Source organism: Protopterus annectens, chromosome 13.part0 (genome assembly GCF_019279795.1).
Source record: "Protopterus annectens isolate FY-2018-M chromosome 13.part0, PAN1.0, whole genome shotgun sequence".
Lineage (NCBI taxonomy): Eukaryota > Metazoa > Chordata > Ceratodontiformes > Protopteridae > Protopterus > Protopterus annectens.
In genome coordinates this window covers 191,515,441-191,542,131 of record NC_056747.1, presented here as the reverse complement: position 1 = coordinate 191,542,131, position 26,691 = coordinate 191,515,441, and the positions used below count along the sequence as shown (strand labels likewise).

The 26,691-nt window shown below is 45.0% G+C and overlaps 1 protein-coding gene across 1 annotated transcript in view; it reads left to right on the top strand.

The window, feature by feature from the left end:
- The window catches only part of MAU2 (MAU2 sister chromatid cohesion factor), a 2,634,229-nt gene that overhangs the window by 2,479,255 nt on the left and 128,283 nt on the right, over positions 1-26,691 (top strand). Inside the window, exon 18 of the mRNA XM_044090765.1 lies at positions 17,349-17,476. Within this exon, the coding sequence (XP_043946700.1) occupies positions 17,349-17,476 (128 nt within the window). The remainder of the gene's footprint in view (positions 1-17,348; positions 17,477-26,691) is intronic.

Below are 26,691 nucleotides of genomic sequence, written 5' to 3'. Positions count from 1 at the left end.
CCCCCCAATCCTTTGCTAAGACAGTTCCTAAGGGGGATAAAGAATATCAAACCTCCCAGGAAACCGCCAGTACCTGCATGGGACCTCAACTTCATCTTGGAAAAATTAACTCTTCCTCCCTTTGAACCAGCAGCAACTTCAGAAATGCAATTTCTCTCATGGAAAACGGTTTTCCTATTGGCAATCACATCAGCAAGAAGAGTCCCGGAGATACAGGCACTCATGGCAGTACCTCCTTCTCTCATTTTTTCATCAGGACAGAGTCTCTCTAAGAGCCAATCCTTCATTCATGCCAAAAGTAATTTCCAGGGTGTCTCTAAATCAAGCCATTCACCTGCCTACTTTCTTCCCCAATCCTCAAAACAGGGGGGGAAGCACTGCTGCATACTTTGGACATACACAGGCAACTACGCTACTACTTGGACAGAACTAAGGCCACCAGAAAGTCTGACCAACTGCTTGTAGCCTATGCTGCTGGAGTACAAGGAAAAGCAATCTCCAAACAATTTCCAAATGGATTGGACACTGCATCAGATTCTGATATTCCTTTCATGGAAAAGGTGTGCCAGCCAATATTAGGCCACACTCCTCCAGAGCTATAGCCACATCCACAGCTTTCCTAAGAGGAGTGGCTACAAAGGACATTCTAGAGGCTGCTACATGGAGCTCCGTGCATACATTTACCAAGCACTACAACCTGCCTTTATACTCCAGATCCCGAGCAGGCTTTGCTTCGGCAGTCCTGCAGGTCTTTTTAGCTACACCATCACTTTCTTAGTTCCAACCACCCCCAGCTTGGCTGTGGTATTCAACCCATATAAGAGGATTGAGTTGCATTCTTGAAGGACATAGTACAGATGTCCTTCAAGAATGCAACTGCAGTCATAACATGTGGGTTGTCCTGCCTCAGGCAGCCCTCGGTCGGCCAGATTCCAAAGTCTGGGTCCGACGTCGGCTGATGTCGTGATTTCTCTCCTCACGCCAGAGCTGCTGGAGTACATACATCAGCCGACGCCATTTTCTTTCAGTGTTTCTTTTGCCCCAGATGCCAAGTGCCCTCCAAGGAAGGCTGTAATCAAATTGGAAGACAAAAACAGGATTCCAAACAAATAAATGAGCAATAAAACAAATACACCATAACAGATATCCCCAGCTAAGAGTAACAGGGATAGGAGTGGACCCTAGGCATAGAGGGGTATGGAGGGAGGGAAAATCCGACTGCAGTTGCATGTCTATCGGACATCTACATTTATGATAGGTACAAAACTGTACTATGTCCTTCAAGAATGCAACTGCAGTCATAACATGTGGGTAGAATACCATAGCTTAGCTGGGGGAGGAGGTATGCTCTAGGAAAGAGATGGGTGTGGCAATCAAACCCTGCAGGACTGCCGAAGCAAACTATGCAACTTATGAAATGGATATGGATAAATTTAAGGAGATGTTGAGTGAGAGATGTTATAACATCACGGATCTGATGACTATTACAGATGATATGTCTAGTTTAAGGGGCACTAGAGCTAAACCCTATTTTTCTATTAATACAGGGGAAATATATATGAACAGTACAGAGGATGTTAGAACAACTGAAGATCCATTTAAGACCACACAGCAGGTACTGTTCCCTGTATATTACACCAAGGACATAGGCCCTATCAAGGACATCTTTAATAAACATTGGCATGACCTATCAGTGGATCCAAAAATTAAGGAAATCACAGGAGATAGACCCAAGTTTATTTATAAGAATAAAAAGAACTTAAAGAGCCTCCTATGCTACCCTAGGTCACAATGGAGCGATCAGTATACAGAACAACTTTATACTAGACCCTGTAACATGTGCAACTTTTGTTCTTATTTGTACACCCCTTAGGCCTAGGTGATTTTAAGATTAGGGCTCAAGGGGATTGTATGACTAGGAATGTGGTATATATGGCTTCCTGTGACCTTTGTCAAGCATTCTATATAGGAAAAACGAATCGTTGCTTGAGAGATAGGATCCGTGAACATATTTACCACATCAGGAAAGGGAATTTGTATAATGCATTAGCTAGACATGTACATGATGAAGGTAGTGGCCACTTTTTTAAGTTTAGGATTTTAGAACAGATTCATACCTCAATTAGGAGGGGAGATGTGGATAATTACACACAAGCTAGAGAAACACAATGGATTATCAAGTTCAGGTCTGACATGCCACCAGGACTCAATGGTAAAGTCCCCTTAAGACCACTATTGAAATTGAGGAGCTTGAAATATAATAAATAATTGGACATGTTTGATAGATGATTTCTAGTGCATATTTTATATTTTTGTTTTTTATCTAAGTGAGTGAATAAATACATTTAGTCAGATCTGTACTCCAATACAGATGAGTAATGAACTGTAATATTCATACACAATGTATTTAATGCATATGCATACATTTACCTGTACATATATATTTTTAAATATATATTATATTGATGTGCATATGTTTTTAGGTAATGGCATATTGGTGCCAATAATGTTTTAACAATGATTTTTGATTTTTAATATTTATTGTATTAATTAAAGAGAAAGTGTACTAGATATTTTAAATTTCGCGCCCTTTTTGGGTATTTAAATCTGTCTCTACGGACATTTTGCTGTATAAGGTCTGAAGAAGCTAACCAGCGAAAGCGCTAACCTGTATAACAATTACATTAAATTCGTTCAGTTCTTATTCGAGAGTCTTGGATTATATTATTACTGCGAGTGTATTTTTGGATGGGACTTTGTTATATTCACTCCTTCATTGCTTTGCTCTTTTGTGTTTTATTCATTTACTTCATTTTGGCCGTATACAACGGAGCATTAACTCCGAGCGGAAAGTGCATTTGTTATTGTTTTATGTTTTAAATATATTTTTACATATTTCTTAGAGTGTATTTTAAATGGTGTATTTTTTAGTCTGTGTGTCATATGACCAATGGGCTGCTGGTCATGTGGTAGTGACCCTGTATAAATTCAGAATGTTTATGTAATTTGTAATGCACTGAAGAAGGGTTTTATGCCTGAAAGCTTTGCTATCCTTTTATAAAGTGGTTTTCTCCAGTAAAATCGTGTTTTTTTGCCTTCTTCCATGATGTCAGGGGTATAAAACATGCAGCCGATGCCATTACACCAGTCTTTCTTGCCACGCGGTGCCCGAAGCAGAAGCAGTTCACAAGTGCAGGTCGGCCGACCCCTGAAATTTTAGTTTTCGAGTTTCAGAACCGAAGTCTTCAACTTAGCCAAGTACCTCGTTGGGGAAACTTTCTTGCTCCTTACCGATGTCAGTAAAAGTTAATAATTGCATTACTTGTGGAAAGCAAATACCTCATAAAGATTGTCATTCGTACTGTATTCCTTGCCTAGGCCCTGTCCTCAACATACCTTGCTGTCGGTTTTGTGCTTTATTTAATCAGCGCACTATCCGTTGTCTGTATATTTTTGCCTCTAAATATTTCGGTTCTCTGTTTAATTATCCAGAAATGTCGTCACTTAACCATCCGACTACTGGGATTCCGAAAAACTTTAAAGATAAAGACAGAGACAGGCCGCCGAGGTCCAAAACTGCCGACGACGCTTCTCCTAAGCCAGTTGCCAGTTCGCAGGTACTCATTGAGGCGCTTTAGCAGCCCCTGATACCCGCTACTTCTGATTCGCAGGCCTCTACTGAGACCCATTCGGAGTCCAGGATGCCGCGTGATACTTCAGCTGTGGAACCTGCGGATGTCTCTACCTTGGATGGGTCCGGAGCCGCTGTGCAGGCACCGGCTTCTGAGGGTGTGTTCAGGCCTACAGACTTGCATATTAAATCGACACCACCTTCATTACTAAGGCCTAAATCTTGATCCATGTGTAAAACACCGGCGCCCAGGCCACTTGCTCAGGCCCCTATGCCTAAAAAACAAATTATAAAAATGGCTGAAGACCTAATTACTCTAATCAGTGTCAACCCCCCCCCAAGAGTCCTAGGGCTGAGCTTGATTATGAATCTTCTGATCAGGATTCTGTTTCTTCTGACTCTTCTGATGACCTGGATTTGTCTATACCTACTTATGAGGATTCTGATGCAGAGGATTCCATTCCCTCTGCTTCCCCTCCTGAGGATTTTTCTTTTGGGGAAACTTTACATACTTTAAGGGAGCATTTCCACTGAGAAAGCCAGGAATTTTCAGATTCAAAAAAGAGGCTTAAGGATTTCCTTTTTCTACCTCAGCATAGGCCTTTGACTATACCTCCTGTACTAGACATCGTTGATGTGTTCTCGGCATCCAGTTTGGCCCCTGATTCCCTGCGTCCGGCTCCTAGTAAACCTGCCAGATACTACAGGGTTCCTGAGTCCCCCAAGTTCTTTTCAAAAATCCTGTTGCAGATCCCGAGACTATTTCTCAGGGGCCCAAGGGCATTAAGGCTTCTGCTGCAAAAAATCCTACCCCTTCTGATAGGGACTCCAGGGCGCTGGATAGATGGGATAAAAGGGTTTATACTTCTGCAGCCTTGGCAATCAGAGCTTTAAACTGCCAATTTCGTATGTTAAAATGTCAACAGCATATTCTTGGACTGCTTACAGAAAATTGTTGATTCCTGACTCTGGAAAATAAAGCTTTACAGGATTTAATGCATTCTGCTAAACAAGTTGGAAAACATACTTTGCAATGTGGTTTTGATTCTTTAGAGGCCTCTTGCAGGACTGCTGTTACTGGGTCTGTGCTTAGAATGCATGCTTGGCTTAAGGAGCAATCTTTGCCTGAACATGTTAAAGCTAAATTGTTGGATGCTCCTTTAAATCAGGACCACCTGTTCAGCAACAAGGCTGAAGAAGTTCTTAAAAAGATGGAAGATAAAGCTAAATCTCTGCAAACTGTTAAAGATTTTTTACAAGTGCAACCTTCAAGATTTAGTAGGCTCTGGCCTACTAAGAATTGGTCCTTTCCAGTCCCTTCCAGCTCCTCTCAAGCTAAACCCAGACACAGCAAAAAACCCAGGTTTCAGTCCCAGGGGACTCAGAACTAAGCAGTGGGGGGCCTCCACGTCCAAATCTGGAAATAACAAGACACCCCCCTATGGTAAACAGTCTCAATGACTTCCTTTTAAAATTCCCAAGCACTTATCTTTTGACCGCCCCTTTGGGGGGAAAGATTGCTCGTCATGCAAAGAACTGGGAACTCATAACCCAGGACAAATGGGTTTTAAATATAGTGTCCCAGGGATGCAGATTTCATTTCCACACATTGCCAACACCAAACGGGTGGCCAGACCTGTCCCCAAATCAGTGGGCAGAGGCTCAAAAACAAGTACTTTCCCTATAAGCATGGGGGCTATTCAACTGGTACCAGAAGAGGAAAAGGGACAAGATTTCTACTTCAGGTTTTTTCTGGTACCCAGAAAAGACAAATCGTGGCGTCCAATCCTGGACCTGTCTACTCTAAACACCTTTCTGGAGATTCCAAAATTCAAGATGCTGATTCTTCACCAATTACTTCCTATGCTAGGCAAAGACGCCTGGTTGGCAAGTCTAAATTTAAAAGAAGCATACCTGCACATCCCAGTCAGGGAATCTTGCAGACGATACCTACGCTTCAAAGCAGGCTACTTGCATTATCAGTTCTCTGCACTGCCCTTTGGCTTGTCATTTGGTAACTGACTTCAAACAAGTGACCACAAAAACCCTGCTAGCTAGATAAATACTGCAAGCCTTGGGATTCATGGCCTCCTGCATTCTTCTAATTCCATGTCCAAGACTGCATATGAGGAAACTACAGTGGCATCTAAAAAGTCTATGGAGTCAACATTATCCCAGCCTGGAAACAATGATTCCTATCATACCCTGCCTATGCCTGGAGTTCCTGTGGTGGGCTGAGGCCTGCCACCAAAACAAGGGACTGCCATTCACACTACCTCCTGCCACCCAAACCCTAACTACAGATGCATCAGGCTATGCATGGGGGGCTCACCTGGCAGGCAAGTGCATTCAGGGCAAATGGAACCCAAATCAAATGCACCTACATATCAATCAAAACGAAATGTTAGCTGTACAGAATGCTCCAACAACCTTCAAGGACTACATTCTTCCAGGACAGCTAACGGTAAAGATGGACAACACCACGGATGTTAAGTTGTCAATCTCGCCTTCATTCTTGCTTGATGGGTTCGAAGCCGATCCTCGGCTCCGACTCGGCACTTTGCTAAGCTCGAGAGTCACTTTTACCAGCTCGAGGCAGCCCCATACCCCATGATGCAAGGCGGTAAGTACCCAGATCTCGTTTGCCGCTTCGCTGATGAGGTCCTCCTTTTGCCAGCTCCTGGTAAGTGTTTGGATTTAAACTTCTAGTTGCCCCATAATTTAATATTAACCACTTTTCTATAGAATACTTTCCTTTTTACTTTATTGTAAGCCCTTTTCTGACCAACTTTATTTTTCCTTCCCCTTCTTTTTAGTCAGGCCTTTATTCCCTCCCACCCCCCCCCCCCCTGTCAGGGTGTGTGTGAGGGGTTAATTAATGTTCTTTAATCTTTAGTTGTCTGATTGGGACTTTGTGTGTGTATACTGTTTTGTGTACAACCATGTCCAAAGAGCAAAGTGTCTCAGGCTTCAAGAAGTGTGACTCGTGCTGTCAGAAGATGTCTCTGACAGACGGTCACACTTCTTGCTTATACTGCCTGGGACCTCTCCACCTGCAGGACTCCTGTGCAATTTGTCACTCCTTTAGCCAGAGAGTCCTGCAGGAGAGGAGAAATAAGTTGATTTTAAGGGGTCTCCTTAAACCGGAGGGCTCTCCGGCCAAATCGGCTCCGAGCAAGACTTCTAAGTCTACCAAGGCCCAAGCATCTGCTTCTAAGCCTGCGGCCTCGGCTCCGACTCCTTTGGAGTCGATCCTATCTTGCCAAAATCTTCGGCACCGATGGCGATCGGTGCCGATACTGCAATGGTCACCTTGGTGTCGGCTCCGACTGGCTCCGACCACCATGTGGCTCAGGAGCCGTGTCGGCGACCGCCCGACACCATTATTGTTACTGCCTGTATCGGCTCCGCCAGAGCCGATGCATCGAAAGCTCATTCGAGCCGAAAAGTTATCGGCTCGCCTGGATCTGTAGGTTTCTTTGGCTCGATGGTCCCTTCGAGGAAAAGGTCCAGGTCCCTTCCTTGGAACCGATACTGTCGGCTCGCCTCACCTCTCCTTTCGAGCGGAGCCATCGGAGCCGATCATCGAGGTCGTCCAGGTTATCAGACCATGATTTAGAGAGGGTGGTAAGTAGATTGTTAAAATCACAGGCACTGGCCCAAATGCTGCATAGTCCGTCTCAACAGACGACTATTAGTCCAGACCCTCTTCAAGTTCCTCCTTCGACTCTGCCTCAGAGTTTGGAGCTGGAGTCTACGGGAATAGTTACGGCTATGGCTGAAGGACAGATCCTCCCCCTTTCTGCACCTTCAGCATCTACTCTTATCTCCTCCTCGAGACCTTCCTTGGAGGGATTCGGTGGCCGGGCTTTCCTGGTCTCCGAGGGGGTGAGTGGCATCGGACCCTTGTCCGACCCCGCTCTTCCCCTTGGGGCCTCGGCCTTGGTGAGCTCGGCTCCGACATCTGCCTCGGAGCCTTCCCTTTCGGTGGGCCCGGGAGTCCCTGTTTCTTCGGAACGGGTTCTCTCGGCTCTTCCAGGGAGGGGAGCCTTTGAGGTGATGAAGAGTGTGCTGTCCACTGGGCTCAGTCAGCAGTCTATTCCCTTAGCTCCTCCCTCTATGGTGCCTGTCGATATCTCTTCCCACTCTCTTGCTCCCGGACCTAGAGATCCACCGCCTCAGGTTTCCCCATTGGGAAGAACCCCCTCTTCCGAGGATTCTCCTGACCCGTCAGGAGATCCTCCTCGCAAGATGACTTGTAAGAGGAAGCACCTGGACTCCCCTGAGTCTACCACCTCAGATACCGACTTAGATGAGTCGGAGGGGTCCCCAAGATCCCCCTCTGAGGATGTCTCCTTTTCAGACATCCTAGAACTCCTAAACAGAGGGGAAACTGGCCTCCATCAATCCCTCCGAGGATGAGTCGGTATACCTAGAGGCGTTTGGATCTCGACCTCCACCTCCTGGGTGTCTCCTCCTTTCCGACCCCTGATGGAGGTTATTGCTCGAAGGCTTGGGCTGCTCCTGATTCTGTAGAGCCAGTTCCTAGGACGCCTCCTAAATTTATTACAGCCCCTTCTGAAAAACAATTCCTTACAAAAGGTGTCCCTGTTGATGCCATGGTGGTGGCGGCCGCCACTAAGAAGGAACTTGCAGATCCTTCTGTACCAGTCCATCCTCCTAACAAGGATTCTAGGACCATGGACAGGTATGGTAAGCGGATGTTTCCTCAGCGACCTTTGCATGCGGTCGCTGAATTATTTATGTCACTTCACCAGACTCCAAAGGGACATCCTAAAAGAACTAGGTGAAGTAGTACAGGATCCTACAGCTCCAGGGGCTCAGGACAAAATTGCTTCTCAGCTCGGAATCCTTAATTCTATAGCAAACTCCTCCATGCGGCTGATCTCGTATGCAGCAGATGGAGCGAGTAGAGCCGCAGGTACAGGAGTGGCTCTTAGACGTCAATCCTGGATGCGACTCTGTAATTTTGCAGATCCCTTTAAGGCGTCCTTCACAAACTCTCCCTTTGATGGGTCAGAATTGTTTGGCCCTCAAGTGAAGGATACATTGACCAGGTGTGAGCAGGACGGCAAGACTCTTTCTGTCGTAGGGGTCCGTTTTTCTACCCCATCTAGACCTTACCCCAAAGGTCAGAAGGGCGGAAAAATGTGGTTCCGTAAATCCCAAGGAGTCACACCGGATACATGTGGTCAGTTTACCCCTAGAGGCAGAGGGGGTAATAATAACAGATGCCGCTCTAGAGGCAGAGGGGGTCCACAAAACCAGGGAAGCAGAGAGCCCCTCTCTGACAAGCCCTTCCAGCATCCCTGAGGTGTTGCCCGACTGTCCTTCCTTGGAGGCAGTCAGGGGAAGACTATCGCTGTACCCAGAAGCCTGGCTTTCCCTCTCTCAAGACAGATGGGTACAGTCGATCATATCCGAGGGTTACAAGATTCCTTTGAGGAAAGTCCTTTCTCACAAAATTCCCTTCCAGATGTGCCACCCGTCTAAGGGAAATTGCAGAGTTAGAAGTATCAAAGCTTCTACAAAAAAGAGCCATTCAGCCAGTTACAACAGACCATTCAGAGCCCGGAATCTACTCAAGATTCTTTTGGTCCCCAAAAAGACGGAGACTGGAGACCAATATTGATCTCAGCAGACTCAACAAGTCTGTGAGAAAGACAAGATTTTGAATGGTCACACTTCAATCAATTTTGCCCTTCCTAGAAAAGGACAACTGGATGTGCTCAATAGATCTTCAGGACGCGTACTATCACATAAAAATTCACAGACGCCCAGAAGGTTTCTCCGCTTTCGGCTGGGGTCCAGTCATTTTCAATTCAGAGCCCTGCCCTTTGGTCTCACTACAGCCCCAGAGTGTTCACCAAATGTATGGCAGTGGTCACGGCTCACCTGAGACGTCAAGGATTCCAGGTGTTTCCGTATCTCGACGACTGGCTCCTTTCAGCCACCACCAGGCATCAACTTCTTCAAGCCAGGGATTACACCCTAAATCTCTGCACTCAATTAGGAATTTCGATCAACTACAAAAATCCTCCTTATTGCCCTGCCAGTCTATTACTTTCATAGGCGCAAACTTAAACACTGTTCGGATGTCAGCAACCCTCACAGACCAAAGAATCTCAGATATCCAAAGTCACATGAGGATCATCCTTGCCAGCAAAAAGGTACAAGCCAGGATGGCTCTGAAGGTGTTGGGCCTCATGGCTGCGGCTATTACCCTTCTTCCCCTGGCCCGCTTCTACATGCGCCTTCTTCAATGGATGTTGTTCACCCAGTGGTCTTACCAACAACTTCCCATGCGTCACCAAATCCTGGTGACGCAAATTTGCAAGAATCATTTATCATGGTGGATTTCTTCTCCCCAGATTCATCAAGGCAGACCCTTTGTATCCCCGGCCCCGGTAGCCACAGTCACTACGGACGCCTCCCTGATCGGGTGGGGGGGTCATTATCAGGGCAGGATGGTTCATGGGACATGGCAACCGTTGGAATACCACCTGCACATAAATGTCCTAGAGATGAGAGCAGTGCTTTTAACGTTGCAAGCCCTCAACGACTTTCTTCCCTTGGGAACAATTGCAGTTCACAGAGACAACATGTCTGTAGTATGGTATATCAACAAACAGGGCGGAACCAAGTCCTACCCCTTGTGTCGAGAAGCTCTCAGACTTTGGCAATGGGCGATCTCCTCTCATTGGTTTCTGGTAGCAATGCATATCCCTGGGATAACCAACATTCTAGCGGACAGATTGAGCAGAGCTATTCTCATGCCTCACGAGTGGTCTCTCAAATAATCTATTGTGGAGGAGATTTTTCTAGAATGGGGCCGCCCATGTTGCGATCTTTTTGCTACTCCCCAAAACAGCAAATGCCCGGACTTCTTTTCTCTCTTCCCACTGCCAGGCCATCCCCCCAGAGACGCTCTAACCCAGGATTGGCCCCAGGGACTTCTTTATGCCTTTCCTCCTTTCCCGTTGATTCCACAAGTACTCCAGAAAGCCACCGTTTTGAGAGCCAAAATGATTCTCATTGCTCCCTATTGGCCTCGACAAATTTGGTTTCCGTTCCTACATCGTCACCTTTTGGTGCAGCCGTGGCATCTGGACCCAGTGCCAGACCTTCTGATTCACCAATCGGGTCAGCTTCATCGGTCTATTCCTTCTCTCAACCTCACAGCGTGGTTGCTCCACTTCCTTCCTTAGCCAGGCTTCCTATGATCTCTAATCCTGTTAGGGATATCATAGTGGCTTCCCTTAAATCCTCTACCAGAAGAATTTATACCAGCAAGTGGAAACGCTTCTCTTGTTGGGCAAAAGCTAAATATATAGATCCTTTTACTGCCCCTGTTCAAGCAGTTTTGGATTTCTTAGCAGAAATCTTTCACTCGGGCTCTTCATCTTCCATGGTCAAAGTTCAGTTGGCTGCTATCTCGAACTTTCATGTCTGGTTTGCAAATGACAACATTATGTCCCACAGGCTTTGTAGACCCTTTCTAAAAGGAATTTTTCTCCTGAAACCTCCAGTCAGTCCTCCTCCTCCTCAATGGGACCTAAATCTAGTGCTGACATCCTTAATTCTTCCTCCCTTCGAGCCAGCTGTTTCACGTTCCCTGAAATTTCTTTCATGGAAAACACTCTTCCTTGTTGCTATTACCTCGGCAAGGAGAGTGTCGGAACTTCATGCTCTCTCTGTTCGTCCCCCTTATTTGGTCTTCCACAAAGACAGGGTATCCTTGAGAACTAATCCAACCTTTTTGCCTAAGGTGGCTTCGAAAAATAATTTGAATCAATCTATTGACCTCCCTGTATTTTTCCCTAATTACTCAAACAGATCGGAACAAAAATTACATTATCTTGATGTTCACCGCCAACTCAGATATTATTTGGACAGAACAAAACAATTCAGGAAATCCGATCAACTCTTTCTTTCTTATGCTGATAATAAGAAAGGCCTTCCTGTCTCCAAAGTGACCTTATCTAGATGGCTTTCTTCCATCATCTCCGAAATCTATCAGCTCAGGGGAAAACAGCTGTGCTCAAAACCTAAAGCACATTCAACCAGAAGCTTAGCCACTTCCACAGCTTTTCAGGCTAGACTTCCATTAGACACTATTTGTGCAGCAGCCACTTGGGCCACTCCTCATACCGTTGTTTCTCATTACAAATTGGATTTGGCCTCCAGGGATAGAGCCAGTTTTGGCTCTACAGTTCTCAAGAGTCTGTTCCATTGAGCCACCCCAGGGTAGAGGTGCTAGGGACGCGGTCCCATCAAGCAAGAATTGAAGGCGAGATTGACAACTTAACATTGAGAAGTTATGTACCTACCATAACGTTCCATGTTAGTTGTCTTCTCTTCTTCTTGCGACCCTCCCTCCTGCCCCCTGGCCTGGACAGACCTTTTTCTCCCTATATGGAAGAATGCTTCTTAAGACCAGCTAGTTCTGGTCTACCTTATAGCCCATCCTTCAGGCTTTTTGCCTTTCTTTCCTTCTGGGGAGTTTTTTGTGCTAGGTGTTATTGCCTATAGGTAACAAACGTGATCTGGGTACTTACCGCCTTGCATCATGGGATATGGGGCTGCCTCGAGCTGGTAAAAGTGACTCTCGAGCTTAGCAAAGTGCCAAGTCGGAGCCGAGGATTGGCTCCGAACCCATCAAGCAAGAAAGAAGGCGAGAGAAGACAACTAGCATGGAACGTTATGGTAGGTACATAACTTCTCATTATGTGGTACATAAACAAGCAGGGGGGTACACATTCCTAATCCCTCTGTAGACTAGCCATGGCATTGTGGAACACAGCCTTGAGCTACGAAGTGCACCTACAAGTTCAATTCCTGCCAGGAAAATTGAATACACTGGCAGACGGACTAAGCAGAAACCTCATGGACCCACACGAGTGGAAACTGGAACCAAGGGCTTTTAACATGTTGACAAGCGAATGGGGGAGCCCAGACATAGATCTATTTGCCTCCCCCCAGAACTACCAGCTGGATAAGTTGTGCACAAGGACTCCCCACAAACAAGCCTGGAAAGTGGATGCTCTGTCCTTCAGCTGGAAAAACCTATCAGTCTACGCCTTCCCTCCACTGCCTCTGCTCTCCAAAGTTCTACTAAAAGTCAAACAGGACAAACCAAGGATGATCTTGATTGCTCCAGACTGGCTGCACCAACACTGGTACCCCCTCCTGCGCAGTGTGTCGCAATTATCTCCATGGCACCTGCTTCAGACCCCTTCCCTGCTGTCTCAGCAGGAGAACCAAATTCTGCACCCTCAGCTTCCAACATTGAGCCTTGCAGTCTGGCTAATCACTTAAATTCACCCTAATCATCCCTCAGCAAACCTGTGATGGATGTCATCTTGGAGGCAAGGAGACCTAGTACTAGCAAATCTAATGCTGACAAAAGGAAAAGATTCTGTGCCTGGAACCAATCTCTAGGGATGAGCATAGCAGCGCCCAATTTACTTCAGGTTTTGCAATACTTAATTGAGATGCTTCACAAGGGCCTGTCTTTTTTTTTTCCTCCATTAAAATCCATGCCTCAGCTATTTCAGCTCATTATAACACAGAACCCTCCCCTCTTCTCTCATCCTCTTCTCAAGCAGTTTCTCAGAGGGGCAAAAAACTTGAGACCACCCAGGAGAGCTCCAACCCCTGCCTGGGACCTTAACTTTGTTTTGGAGAAAATCACTCTACCTCCCTTCGAGCCAACTGCTACTGCAGACTTGATTTCTTTCTTGGAAAACAGCCTTTCTTTTAGCAATCACTTCAGCTAGAAGGATATCTGAATGACAGGCCCTTATGGCAGTGGAGCCTTTCATTATCTTTCATGCGGACAGGGTATTTCTCAGGACCAGTCCGTCCTTCATACCCAAGGTGGTTTCCTGTGTGGCTCTTAAACAGTCCATTCATTTGCCAACCTTCTTTCCCAATCCACAGAACAAAGGGGAACGGATTCTGCATTGCTTGGATGTGCACAGACAACTTAGATTCTACTTGGACAGGACTAAACCTCGAAGAAAATCTGAACAACTGCTGGTAGCATTTGCTGCAGGGGCAGAGGGGAAGGCTATTTCAAACCAAACCATTTATAAATGGATAAGCCATTGCATTTATTTCTGCTATAAGCACCATGGAAATCCTATCCCCCAGGTGATCAGATCTCACTCCACCAGGGCTGCATCTACTTCTGCAGCCTTTCTCAGAGGTTTTCCTACCAGGGGCATCCTAGAAGCTGCTACCTGGAGTTCCACCAAGCATTATCATTTACCAATTTTCTCTAAATCCAGAGCTGGCTTTGCCACTGCTGTCTTGCAGGGCCTTATAGCTGGCCCTAATGCTGTATAAACTCCTCCTCCCAACCATAGCTTTGGGAATCTACCCAAATGTAATGACTTCAACAGTGAAACATGACGAACATAGTACAGTTGTGTACACTTAACATAAATGTAGATGTTTGAGTGTATTCACTGTTGCAGTCTTAGTTACCCTCCCTCCAGACCCCTAACTTTTTCTGGCTATACCTCTACTTTCTTTTACTATGCTTAAAAGCCTTTTTGGTGTATTTGCTTTTTGTTGGAGGTATACCTTTGTGTTTTTATGTTTATTTGTTCCCATTAGGGGGGCACCTGACATCTGGGGCAAGACAAACTGATGTAATGGCGTAGGCTGTATGTTTTATACCCCTGACTACCTGAGGTCATGGAAGAAGGGACAGCAACCGACGCAGGACCAAGACTTTGTTAATCAGCCCGACTGAGGGCAACCTGCCAGCAGATTACTCAGATGTAATGACTGCAACAGTGAATACACTCTAACATCTACATTTATGGTAAGCGTACAAATACTTATTGACAGAGGTCAATTATCAGTACAGTTTGCCATCATGTATGCTTCAATATAAATTATTCTGATACCTTGTTTGTAGCATGGTTTTGGAATTAATGCAAATATGAACAAGCAATATTTGATGCCTAGAGGCTCAGTAGAAGGGAAATGCAGAAATGCCTGGAGGTGCACTTAGCTGTAATGAATACAGCTCATTTCATTGAAATGACATGAATCCCATTACAAAAAAAAAAAAAAAAATCAGCGAATGAGCAAAATTAAAAAGGCCACTAACTGCAACAGAACTAATTTTAGAAGAGCACAGCAGTCAAAAAAGTATACAACATTAAAAAAAAGAAAGAGTGGTTGAGCCAAGACATATAACATTTAAGTACCTCAAGGGGAGAACTACAAAAGCTGAGGTGAGCAATAATGTTTGTAATTGGAAACAAGTTGAGATGGTCTGATACTGGGTGAATATTTTTTTATTTATTGGAGGGGTACATTTAGGACACTCCGGAATGGATTTCCAGACAGCATTGTAGGATCAATAGAAGGATGTAGGATGGACTTTCCAAAAGATTTTTAAGTAGAAGGCACAGTTCATTTTGATGTTTCAAAACAGTGCATTGACCAATTAGAATGTGCAAGTCTGATAATGTGCATAACAATGAGCAGACTGGCTACACCATTTGTTTTCCTATGTTGAAACTGTTTCCCAGAGATGAAATTTATATCTACAGCATGCTGTCGCACACCGCTTTCTTATCACCTACTGTGCATAACAGAAAATGTATTACTGCAAAAAAAAAATCCACGTCAAGTCAAATGTGGTTGAATTTCTCCTTAAACTGTTCATCCATGACTTTATGTGCAGTGTGACTACACTTTTTTCTTGTCATGTGAATTGGTAGATACCTAATTGCAACCGAATTGTATATATACAATGAGTATTATTATTTTGCTTGCAGAGCAGCAAAACCTGTTTTTAAGTGGCTAGGAACCCATTGAGGTGTTAGTTGCTTAAGAACAGCTGTTACAGCCTCATATATACATCACTTATAGTTAGGCAGTTATCAGACCTTCTAGTGAATCATGAATTGGGTTTTCATCTCCCAGGTATGGGTAGCCACATAGCTGAAAAGCTCAGAACCCCTCTTTGGCTGTTCACAGAAACAAACATATAAAGCTAAGGGAGAACAGTAGAGGCAGTGTGGCATAGTGTGTGTGTTACTCCACTTCTTCAAAGAAAGTTTTCTAACTCCAATACTACCCCTGCTATGATAAGAACAGAATTCCTCGCCTGCATAATTATTGGACTCTGGCACTGAAGAAGAAAAGGTCATTGGATATTCATCCATCTTACTATCCCTTTTGTGATTCGGCAGATTACCAGGAAACCTCATCTTCAGATGTCCACACAGTAGGGTATCTGTAAAGAAACTCTTACTGTGGCAGTATTATAAGTTATGAACCATATTATTTTCTAACTTTTGAAAGACATGCATGGAGTTTTGCTGTCTAGTAGCCCAAGCTTGCTGCCATTTCTACATTTTTAGCTATCTGAAGATAACTTTGACTGATTCTCTTGAACTAGATTCACAGAATTTACTGTGCAAGGAACAAAACAGATTCTACAGAGGAGACAAATATTAAAATACCTGTGCAAAAACACAGCAGCAGGCCCACTAGTTATCTCACTGGATATACCCAGAGGCTCCTAATTGATGCCAGCATATATATGATCCTTAATGAAAATGATACACCATGGAAAGAATTGATTTAAAATGAGCTTTTTTGAGCATAAGTTGTCAACAGTCAAGCTACACCCTCCAATAACAGAGGGCATCCTGGAGCAGATGGAGAACGTGATGGAAGAAATAACTGATGAACCATTGATGCTTACATACTCATGAAATTGTTTTATGTGCCATTTACAGTGAGGAAGCATTGGTTAGTGATCAGAAAGTGTGTGCACCTCAGAATGCAGTCTTTGCCAGAAGATGTTCAAGGGCAGATCTTGAATGCAGCTTTTGCTGATACTTCCTCTCCCATTAGAGGTAGCATTTAACATGATGGAGAAGAGTAGACGATTCAGACTGTAAAACAACTTTTTCAGCCCTCAAGTGCAACATAAGTTTACTTACAAAACAGTGGTCCTTCTCTTAGAAACCATCCTGTGAGGTGTCTTACCAAAAATGGACTTTTAAGAAAGGCCACTGGTGAGGAGGAAAAGGGCAAGTTAGGCAGTCAGGTAAAGGGAATAGCACTCCTCCCAACCAAGAAAGTCTGTTTTCTGAATACCTGCTTGTGTGTTAAGAAAGAGGGCAGTTTCAAACTCAAGGAATTGGAGCTGACTGCAAACCATTACTAAGGGCGCTCATTGTCATGTTATAGAATCCATTTCATTTCTTGAGGATCCCCCCCCCCAACTACTTTTAGAGCAAATGTTCTTGACGGTGCTGTCCTAGAGCACATATGCTGGCAGCAGCAGCAGTAGTAGTACATGCTAGAACAGCAGTGAGACTGTGACTCCTGTTTGTGTGTTCATGGGGTGCATGTTTTATGAAGATTGAAACCTGCAAAGATTTGAGGAGACTATTAAAGCTGAGTGCTTAAAAATAAAGAATTGATGTGTGTAATCTTTTGAATTTTTACATTGTAGTAAAGTTTTGATGATCTGTTGTATGACTTTTTCTACCCTTTATGTGAGTGAGGTGACAGTTGTAGAGTAATATTGTAGTTAATGTGAACAAAGTTGTAACTTACAAGTTCATCTTAAAATTTTTGGCAGCTTCTTGCAGGACTCTGTCACTCATTGCAGGAATTTCTTTGTAAAGGTCCTTCTGCTATTCTTTCCATTTAGACCTGAACAAGGCCTGTGGCAATACAATAGAGGCCCACGAAGCTGCACAGATGCACCAGAACTTTTCTCAGCAACTTTTGCAGGATCACATAGAGGCCTGTAGCCTTCCAGAACACAATCTGATCACTGTAAGTATAGTAAATGTAGCATGTGTTTTTATTTACAGTATTTAAATGTTAGCTTACTAAGCGTTTAGCATTTTTAAACAGTGTTTACCTTTTAAAACAAAATAAGTGCTAATATAAAAGCATGCATGCAATGCAGAATATCTATATTGAATATTTTTTAATATTTAGTATTGGTTTGATAGATTTTCCTTATTTGCCAGTGATAAAAGGCTGCTATTGCACTGCAACACTAACATTCAAAAGGGATCCAGTTCCTGTCAGCCTGGGTAGCCATGGTCAACAGACCTCGCTGCTTTGCCAGAGACTGTTTGCACCTTGCACCTATAGGCTTTCTGCAGCTGGCAAAGGGTCTTGCCTCCTCACAGTGCCTTTTTTAGGCAAGGCCTCAAACTTACCAACGTGAAATTTTTCATTCGTAACAAAACAAGGGTCATGCTAAACAGTATGAGCTTAAACCAAAAACTGCATACCTTGGAAGCACTTCTATCACTGTTAAATGTAGATGTGTGTGTAGTCACAGAAACCTGGTTCAAGGAGAGTTCCTCAGCCTTGCATGGCTACAGTGCCTTCCACACCTTCAGACTGCAAAATGAATGTGTGCAATCCAAAGGAGGTGGTGTTTCTGTCTATATTAGAGAGTCCCCTCCCATCTAGTTAGACTGGACAACTCCATGGAGTTACTCCAAGCTCAGGTTACGGTGGGTAAGACCTCCACTCAAGTCACAGCCAGTTACAGATTCCCCTGCATGGGTCATGACACGTGCAAAGTCTACTTGACCAAACTAGAGACAATCCAGATATTACCAAACACTCTGGTTATGGGGGATATTAATTATCCCACCATCAACTGTGAAACCTATGCTAGCCCATTCTCACTAGCACTGAAGTTACTTGGCTTTAACTCAAAATACCCTGGAGAAAATTGTTCATACGCCAACAAGAGGAACAAACGTACTAGATCTGGTCCTCATTAACATATCAAACAGATGCACTGCCACAGCTGTCGGACACTCGAGTAAATCTGACCACAAATCAGTCACCTTCAAGCTGACACTAACATCAGAACTCACAATGGGTGAAATCAGGCTAAAACACTTCACCAAGCCAAACTATGCCCTACTATGTTAGGGTATAAATGCATTCCAAGCCCCACCCCCAGCTGGAAGTGGTAACTGCACTGAAGCTTTACACTACAGCACTGTACAATCACATGCATTAGAGAATAAGACTGCTGTACCAGACAGAATCAAAGCCAGAGCCACAAATAAAAACAAGCCGCCATGTTGGACATCCAGCGTCAACAAATTTTACAGTAAATGCAAAAAGTTGTTATCCAAGAAAACAAAGGCAAGACCCCAAGAATGGAAAACATCCTCCTCAGCCCCAACAGGCAAATAAGACAACTTGTCATATCCTCTAAGAGCTTCTTTGAGAAAAACTTAAATGCAGCAAAGGATAACCATAAGGCTTTTTACAGCTGTGTATGTAGCCTAATGTATGTAGCCTAAAAGGAAGGCCCCAAGCATGTACAGAGCTAGTGACCAACGGTATCACACACACTGACCCCACAGAGATAGCAAACCTGCTAGTGGATAAGTTTGGCAAAAACTCCACGCCCTTATCCCCTGCAGACCTATCACAAACCTTTCTTCCACCCCCAACCCGCCCCACATATCTGAAGAGCAGGTCATCAAAGCCTTAACCAAGGCAAAAAAACAGTCTGTGAGACCAGGCGAGATAACAGGCTGTATTCTAAACAGGCTAAAACATGAACTAGCATCACCATTAAGTACCCTTTTCAGTCATAGTCTAACCACAGGCTTAGTTCTTGGAAATAGAGAACAGCAGTTATTCCCCTTCACAAAGGTGGCCTAGCAACAGACCTGGGAAACTACAGACCCATAAGCCTGACCACATTTATCTGCAAGGCCATGGAACATATCATTATGGACTTCATAGGTAAAGACATAGGTGACCTCCAAACCCTGGATCCTACCCTGTTAGGGCTTCATCAAGGACAGATCCCGCCTGTTAAATCTGGTGAATTTTTTCGAAAATGTGACTAGGCCAATTGACAAAGGCAGATCTGTGCACACAACATAACTCAACTTGGCAAAGGCTTTCAACACAATTCCACACTCAGGCATTACTGATAAACTTAGCAAACTGAATGTAAACCCCTTTGTTGTAAAATGGGTTGCCAACTGGCTCACAAACCGGACACACGCTATCAAAGTGGGTGACACCACTTTAACCAGCAGACCCGTTACCAGCGGGGTGCCACAGGGATCGGTGCTGGGCCTCCTACTGTTTGATATATACATGTTCATCGTGTTACACTGCTGCAGTCATTACACTTGGGTTATCCTGCCGTCAGGCGGTTCCCCAGTCGGCCTGAGTTCCAAAGTCTTTGTCCGACATCGGTTGCTGTCGCCTCCTCCCTGACGTCAGTGCGACAGGGGTATATAAGATGCAGCCGATGCCATTTTCTTCAGTCTTTCTTGCCGCGCGATGCCCGAAGCAGAAGCAGTTCGCAAGTGCCGGTCAGCCGACTCCTGAGATTTTCATTCCAAATCCAGAACCGAAGTCTTCCACAAAGCCAAGTACCCCGTTGGGGAAACTTTTTCTTGCCTCAGACCGATGTCAGTAAAAGTTAATAACTGTATTTCTTGTGGGAAGCAAATACCTCATAAGGATTTCCACTCCTATTGTATTCCATGCCTAGGCCCAGACCACGACGTCACTGGTTGTCGGTTTTGTGCTAGATTTGACAAGCGCACTATTAAATGTCGGTTTGATTTTGCCCGACATTATTTTGGCAGAAAATTCAATTTCACCATGCCGGCGGAACTTCCGACGACCGGATTACATAAAAAGCGCAAAGACAAGGACAGGCATCCGAGGCCCAAAACTGACGACGAGGCCTCTTCTAGGCCTGTCACCGGTTCTCCGGATTTCAGCGAGGCGCCTACACAGCCCCTGACTACCGCATCCACAGAACCACAGACCGCCTCCGACTCCCACGTGGAGCTGGCTGGGCTTTCGGATGCTCTGTTTTTAGCCTGCCGAAACTAACCCTTCTGAGGGAACCAAAGTAGCTGAGCAATCCACAGCTTCAGAGGGTGTCTTCAGACCTACCCAGTTAACCATTAAACCCTCTGCTAAGCTTAAGGCCCCTTTAAAAACAAAGAAACAGATACAGCATTCTGCAGGACAGGCTTCCATGCCTAAGAAACAAATGCTCAAAATGGTCGAAGACCTAATCACCCTGCTCAGGGGGTCCCATCCCCCTCCTGATAAAAGGCCCAGACAGGATGCAGATTATGAATCTTCCGAACAGGTGTCCATTTCTTCAGATTCATCCTCAGACCTAGGATATTCCTTACCCCCTTATGAGGATTCAGATGCTGAGGAATCAATTCCATCAGCCTCTCCACCTGATGACTACTCCTTTGAGGAGACCTTACATACCATGAGAGAGCATTTCCATTGGGAAGGCCAGGATTACTCAGAATCCAAGAAAAGGCTCAGAGACTTCCTTTTATTGCCTCAACACAGACCCCTTGCTATTCCGCCAGTGTTAAATATTGTGGATGATGTGTACACTGAATCCAGCTTAAACCCTGACTCCTTACCTCCAGCCCCAGTTAAACCTGATAGATATTACAGAGTCCCTGACTCTCACAAATTTCTGTATAAAAGCCCTGTTGCTGACCCTGAAACTATTTCTCAGTGACCCAAAGGGATTAAGGCCTCATCAGCAAAAAACCCAGTCCCCTCTGACAGAGATTCCAAAGCATTAGGCAGATGGGGAAAGAACGTATATACGTCTGCAACTTTAGCAATGAGAGCCTTAAATTGCCAGTTTCACATGCTAAAATATCAACAATTTTGATGACTCAGTTGAAACAAAAGATGCTTCCAGATTCAGATCATCCTAATTTTAAAGAAATGCAGGATTTATTGCATGCAGCTGAACAAGTGGGAAAACATACTTTGCAATGTGGGTTTGATTCCTTAGAGGCCTCCTGTAGAGCAGCAGTTACAGGCTCTGTCACTAGAAGACATGCTTGGTTAAAAGAGCATACATTACCAGATCATGTTAAGGCAAAATTATTGGATGCACCTTTGCAGCGGGATGTGTTGTTTGGAGTTAAGGCAGAGGAGGTATTAAAGAAGATGGAAGATAAGGCAAAATCCATGCAAACGGTGAAGGATTTCTTACAGGTTCAGCCTCCTCGTTTTAGTAGAAATTGGCCAACAACGAATTGGTCCTTTCCAGTCACAGACAGACCTCAAAGAGGCAGATACAGACGTCCAAGAGGTAGAGGTCAAGCACAAGGTCCTTACAGGCCTCGACAATGGGGTACACCTGGCCAGAAAAAAGGGGAAGACAGGCCACAACCTTATAAAAAGCAGACTCAATGACTTCCCACTACAGCTGCCAAACAGTTCTCTCTTGGCAGCCCCCTTAGGAGGACAACTGGCACTTTTCTATCACAATTGGCTTTGCATCACCAAAGACAAATGGGTTCTCAACATTGTATCTCAAGGTTGCAGGTTCCAATTTCACACTGCCAAGGTTAAAAAGAATGCCAAATCTGCCACCAAATCAATGGGCAGAGGCTCAAAAACAAATTACAGCACTCATGGACATGAGAGCTATTCAAAAGGTGGTAACACAGGAGCAAGGACAAGGATTTTATTCAAGACTCTTTCTGGTTCCCAGAAAGGACAAAGCCAGGAGACCTATTCTGGCTCTTTCTTCTCTAAACACTTACCTGGATGTTCCGAAATTCAGAATGTTGACACTACAGCAGCTTCTTCCCATGCTGGGCAAGAAAGCTTGACTCGTGACTTTGGACCTCAAGGAGGCATACATGCATGTCCCTTTCACACAAAACTGCAGAAGATACCTCAGATTTCTAGCTGGTTCAATGCACTATCAATTCTCTGCACTGCCCTTTGGCTTATCTACTGCGCCCAGGGTCTTCACAAAGTGCCTGGCACCAGTAATTGCATTTTGCAGGCAAAAAGGAATTCAAATTTATCCATACCTGGACGACTGCCTGATTCAAGCAGAGAGCAAGGACATTCTTCTAAAGCATCTGGCGTTCGTAAAAAAGTTAAGTTGCTTGGGGTACACAGCAAATGAAAATCAAAACTAGTGCCCTCACAACAGATAATATTCCTGGGTGCCAGCTTGAACACAACGGCCCAGATGACTTATCTCGCGCCAGACAAGCAAGGACAACTGACACAGTACTTTCAATTGATGGCAACAAAGACCCAACTCCCTGCAAGAAAAATTCTGCAGGCCTTGGGCTACATGGCATCTTGCATACTACTAATTCCATATGCCAGACTGCATATGAGGAAACTACAGTGGTACCTAAAGAGTGTATGGTCTCAACACTGTCAAAGTTTGGAAACCGTTACACCACTAATTCCTTGTCTTCAGCAGGAGTTTTGATGGTGGGCTCAAGCTTGTCACCTCAACAAGGGACAGCCTTTTACTCAACCCACAGCCAGGCAAACACTGACAACAGATGCATCGGATTACGCCTGGGGAGCACACATGGCCGGAAAATGTATTCAGGCGAGTGGCCCACAGAGCAAAGTCATCTTCACATCAATCAAAAAGAGATGCTAGCTGTACAAAATGCACTTATAGCTTTCAAGGACCTGCTGCATCCAGGACAATTACTACTAAAGACAGACAACACCACAGATCGTGTTACACTGCTGCAGTCATTATACTTGGGTTATCCTGCCGTCAGGCGGTTCCGCAGTCGGCCAGAATTCCAAAGTCTTGGTCCGGCGGCTGTTGCTGTCGCTTCTTCCCTGACGTCAGTGCGCCAGGGGTATATAAGATGCATCTGACGCCATTTTCTTCAGTTATTCTTGCCGCACGGTGCCCGAAGCAGAAGCAGTTCGCAAGCGCCGGTCGGCTGACTCCTGAGATTTTCAAAGTCGAATTTCAGATCCGAAGTCTTCAATAAAGCTAAGTACCCCATTGGGGAAACATTTTTCTTGCCTCAGACCGATGTCAGAAAAAGTTAATAATTGTATTTCTTGTGGGAAGCAAATACCTCATAAGGACTTCCACTCTTACTGTATTCCATGCCTAGGCCCTGATCACGACGTCACTAGTTGTCGGTTTTGTGCTAGATTTAACAAACGCACTATAAAACGATGTTTTGATTTTTCTTTGCACTACTTTGGCCGAAGGTTCAATTATACTATGCCGTCGGATCAACCAACGACCACAATTCCGAAAAAATGCAAAGACAAGGATAAAGACAGGCATCCGCGGTCCAAAACAGACGACAAAACCTCTTCTAGGCCAGTCGCCAATTCTCAGTGAGGCGCTTTCGCAGCCCCTGACACCCGCTACCTCAGAGCCACAGGCTGCCTCCGACTCCCACGTGGAGACAGCTAGGCCTCTGGAAACTCTTGGTATTGGGCCTACGGAAACTAATCCCTCAGATGGGTCCGGAGCCACTGAGCAGGCATCGGCTTCTGAGGGTGTTTTCAGACCTTCACAACTTAACATTAAAGCAACAGCCAAGACAAAAGTACCATTAAAGACAAAGAAGCAAGTACAGCATTCTCCTGGACAGTCCTCCATGCCTAAGAAACAGATGCTTAAAATGGCCGAAGACCTCATTACTCTAATCAGGGGATGTTCTTCATCTCACATTGCTGCAGTCCTTACACTTGGGTAGTCCGCTGTCCACGGTCGGCCCGAATATCAAAGTATAAGGCTGACGTCGGTCAGGGCGCATTTAACTGACGTCAGGACGTCAGGGTACAAATGCGCATGACCGGCGCCATATCCTCAGTCTTTTTTGCCGCATGGTCCGATGCAGGAGCAGCATTGCAAGTGCCGGTTGGCGTTCTGAAATTTTTCGATTTAGAAGTTTCAGACCGAGTTCAAAGTTGGCTAAGTACCCCGTTGGGGAATATTTTTGTTTTTTCTTGCCTCAGTCATTTACCGGATGTCAGAAAAAGTTAATAATTGCGTTTCTTGTGGGAAACAGATACCGCATAGAGATTATCATACTTTGTGTATTCCTTGCTTAGGGCCTGAGCACGACGTTGTTGGCTGTCGCTCTTGTGCTAGATTTAATAAACGCACTATAAAGAGAAGGTTGGATTGTGCAAGATTAGTCTTTGGGAAGTGGTGCAATTATAAAATGCCGTCGGATGCTCCGACGCCCGCTTCCTCGAAGAAGCGCAAGGACAAGACAGTTAAGCCTAGGCTAGAAGAACCGTCTGTACCGGACGCCGGTTCTTTAGAGGTGTCGGTGGAGCCGGTGGCTCCACCGGAGATTTCTTTGTGTTCTCAGAGTGAGACCTTATTATTGCAAGATGTGGCCTCTCAGGAGGCAAGTCAGGCTGAGGGGGCTTCTCAGGTTACTATACTCCCCTCCCTTCCTAAGGTGGCTAGGCCCTCTCCTTCTGTTACTAAGGCTTCTCCCAGGGGCAGGCCAGGTTTAGCTTCAGTTGGTGTTACCCCTAGCTCTTCAGGTACTATGCCCAAGAAGCATATGCTTAAAATGGCAGAAGATTTGATTGCTTTGATTAGGGGTTCTATGCCCCCTCCTGCTAAGAGACCTAGGGTGGAGCCTGAGCTGGGGGTTTTGAGCAAGCTTCAGATGTTTCAGAGTCTTCGGCTGAAGACTTGCAGGAGTACTCTCCTTATTCTGATTCTGATGTGGATGATTCTACTCCTTCTGCTACTCCTCCTGAGGATTTTTCTTTTTCAGAAACTCTTCATTCCATGAGGGAGCATTTTAAGTGGGAGGGTCAGGACTTCTCTGATTCCAGGAAAAGGCTTAGGGAATTTCTGTTTTCACCCCAGCATAGGCCTTCGGCTATACCTCCTGTTTTGGATGTAGTGGAAGATGTTTTACAGAGGCTTCTCTTAATCCTGATTCTATGCCTCCTGCTCCTGTTAAGCCAGATAGGTATTACAGGGTGCCTGAAGTTCACAAGTATCTTTTTAAGAGTCCTAGGGCAGACCCAGAAACTATTAGCCAGGGGCCTAAGGGTGTTAAGGCTTCTGTTGTTAAGAATCCGGTTCCTACAGATAAGGAGGCTAGGGCCTTGGATAGATGGGGAAAGAAAGTTTATACTTCTTCCACTCTTGCTATAAGGGCTCTGAATTGCCAGTTTCACATGTTGAAATACCAAAACTATCTCCTTTCACAATTGAAGTCTAAGGTTGATGCTCTGGCAGTTGGTATTGATTGTAAAGAGTTGCAAGATTTAGTCCATGTTTCTGAACAGGTGGGTAAGCATTCTTTGCAATGTGGTTTTGATGCTGTACAGGCCTCGTCTAGGGTGGCTGCCACTGGGACTGTTCTTCGCAGGCACGCTTAGCTGAGGGATCAGAATTTGTCTGAACGTGTTAAAACAAGGATTTTAGATGCTCCTTTACAATCTGACGTGTTGTTTGGTCCTCCTGTTGAGACAGTCTTAAAGAAAATGGAAGACAAGGCTAAGTCTATGCAGACTGTTAAAGATTTTTTGCAAGTCCAGCCTCCAAAGTTTAGTAGAAATTGGCCTACTAAGGGGTGGACGTATCCTTCTTATGATTCCCAGTCTAGAGGTAGGTCTAGACGTGGTAAGGGCAGAGCTCAGGGCTCTTTCAGGCCTAGAACAGGGAGTTCTCCTGCACAGGCTTCAGGTGAGGGCAGGGGTCAGTCCTTTCGTAAACAGACCCAATGACCTACCTTTTCAGCTGCCAGAGCCTGCTCGTCTGGCAGCACCTTTAGGAGGAAGGTTGGCTCTTTTCAAAGAGAATTGGAGTTTAATTACCCAGGACAGATGGGTATTGGATATCATACGCCACGGCTACAGGTTTTATTTCCATACCTTGCCTCCTTTCAAGGGCATGCCAGACGTTCCTCCTCAACAAAGAATAGAGGCTCACAAACAGGTTTCTCTGTTGCTCCAACTAGGGGCCATACAGCCGGTCCCTCTGCCAGAAGTGGGCCTAGGATTTTATTCTCGCCTGTTCCTAGTACCAAAGAAGGGGAACACGTGGAGACCAATTTTGGATTTATCTATCCTCAACACTTATCTGGACATTCCCAAGTTCAAAATGTTGACGTTGCAGCAGCTTTTACCTCTGCTGGGCAAAGATCATTGGATGGTAACTTTGGATCTCAAGGAGGCTTACCTTCATGTTCCTATCAGACTCAGTT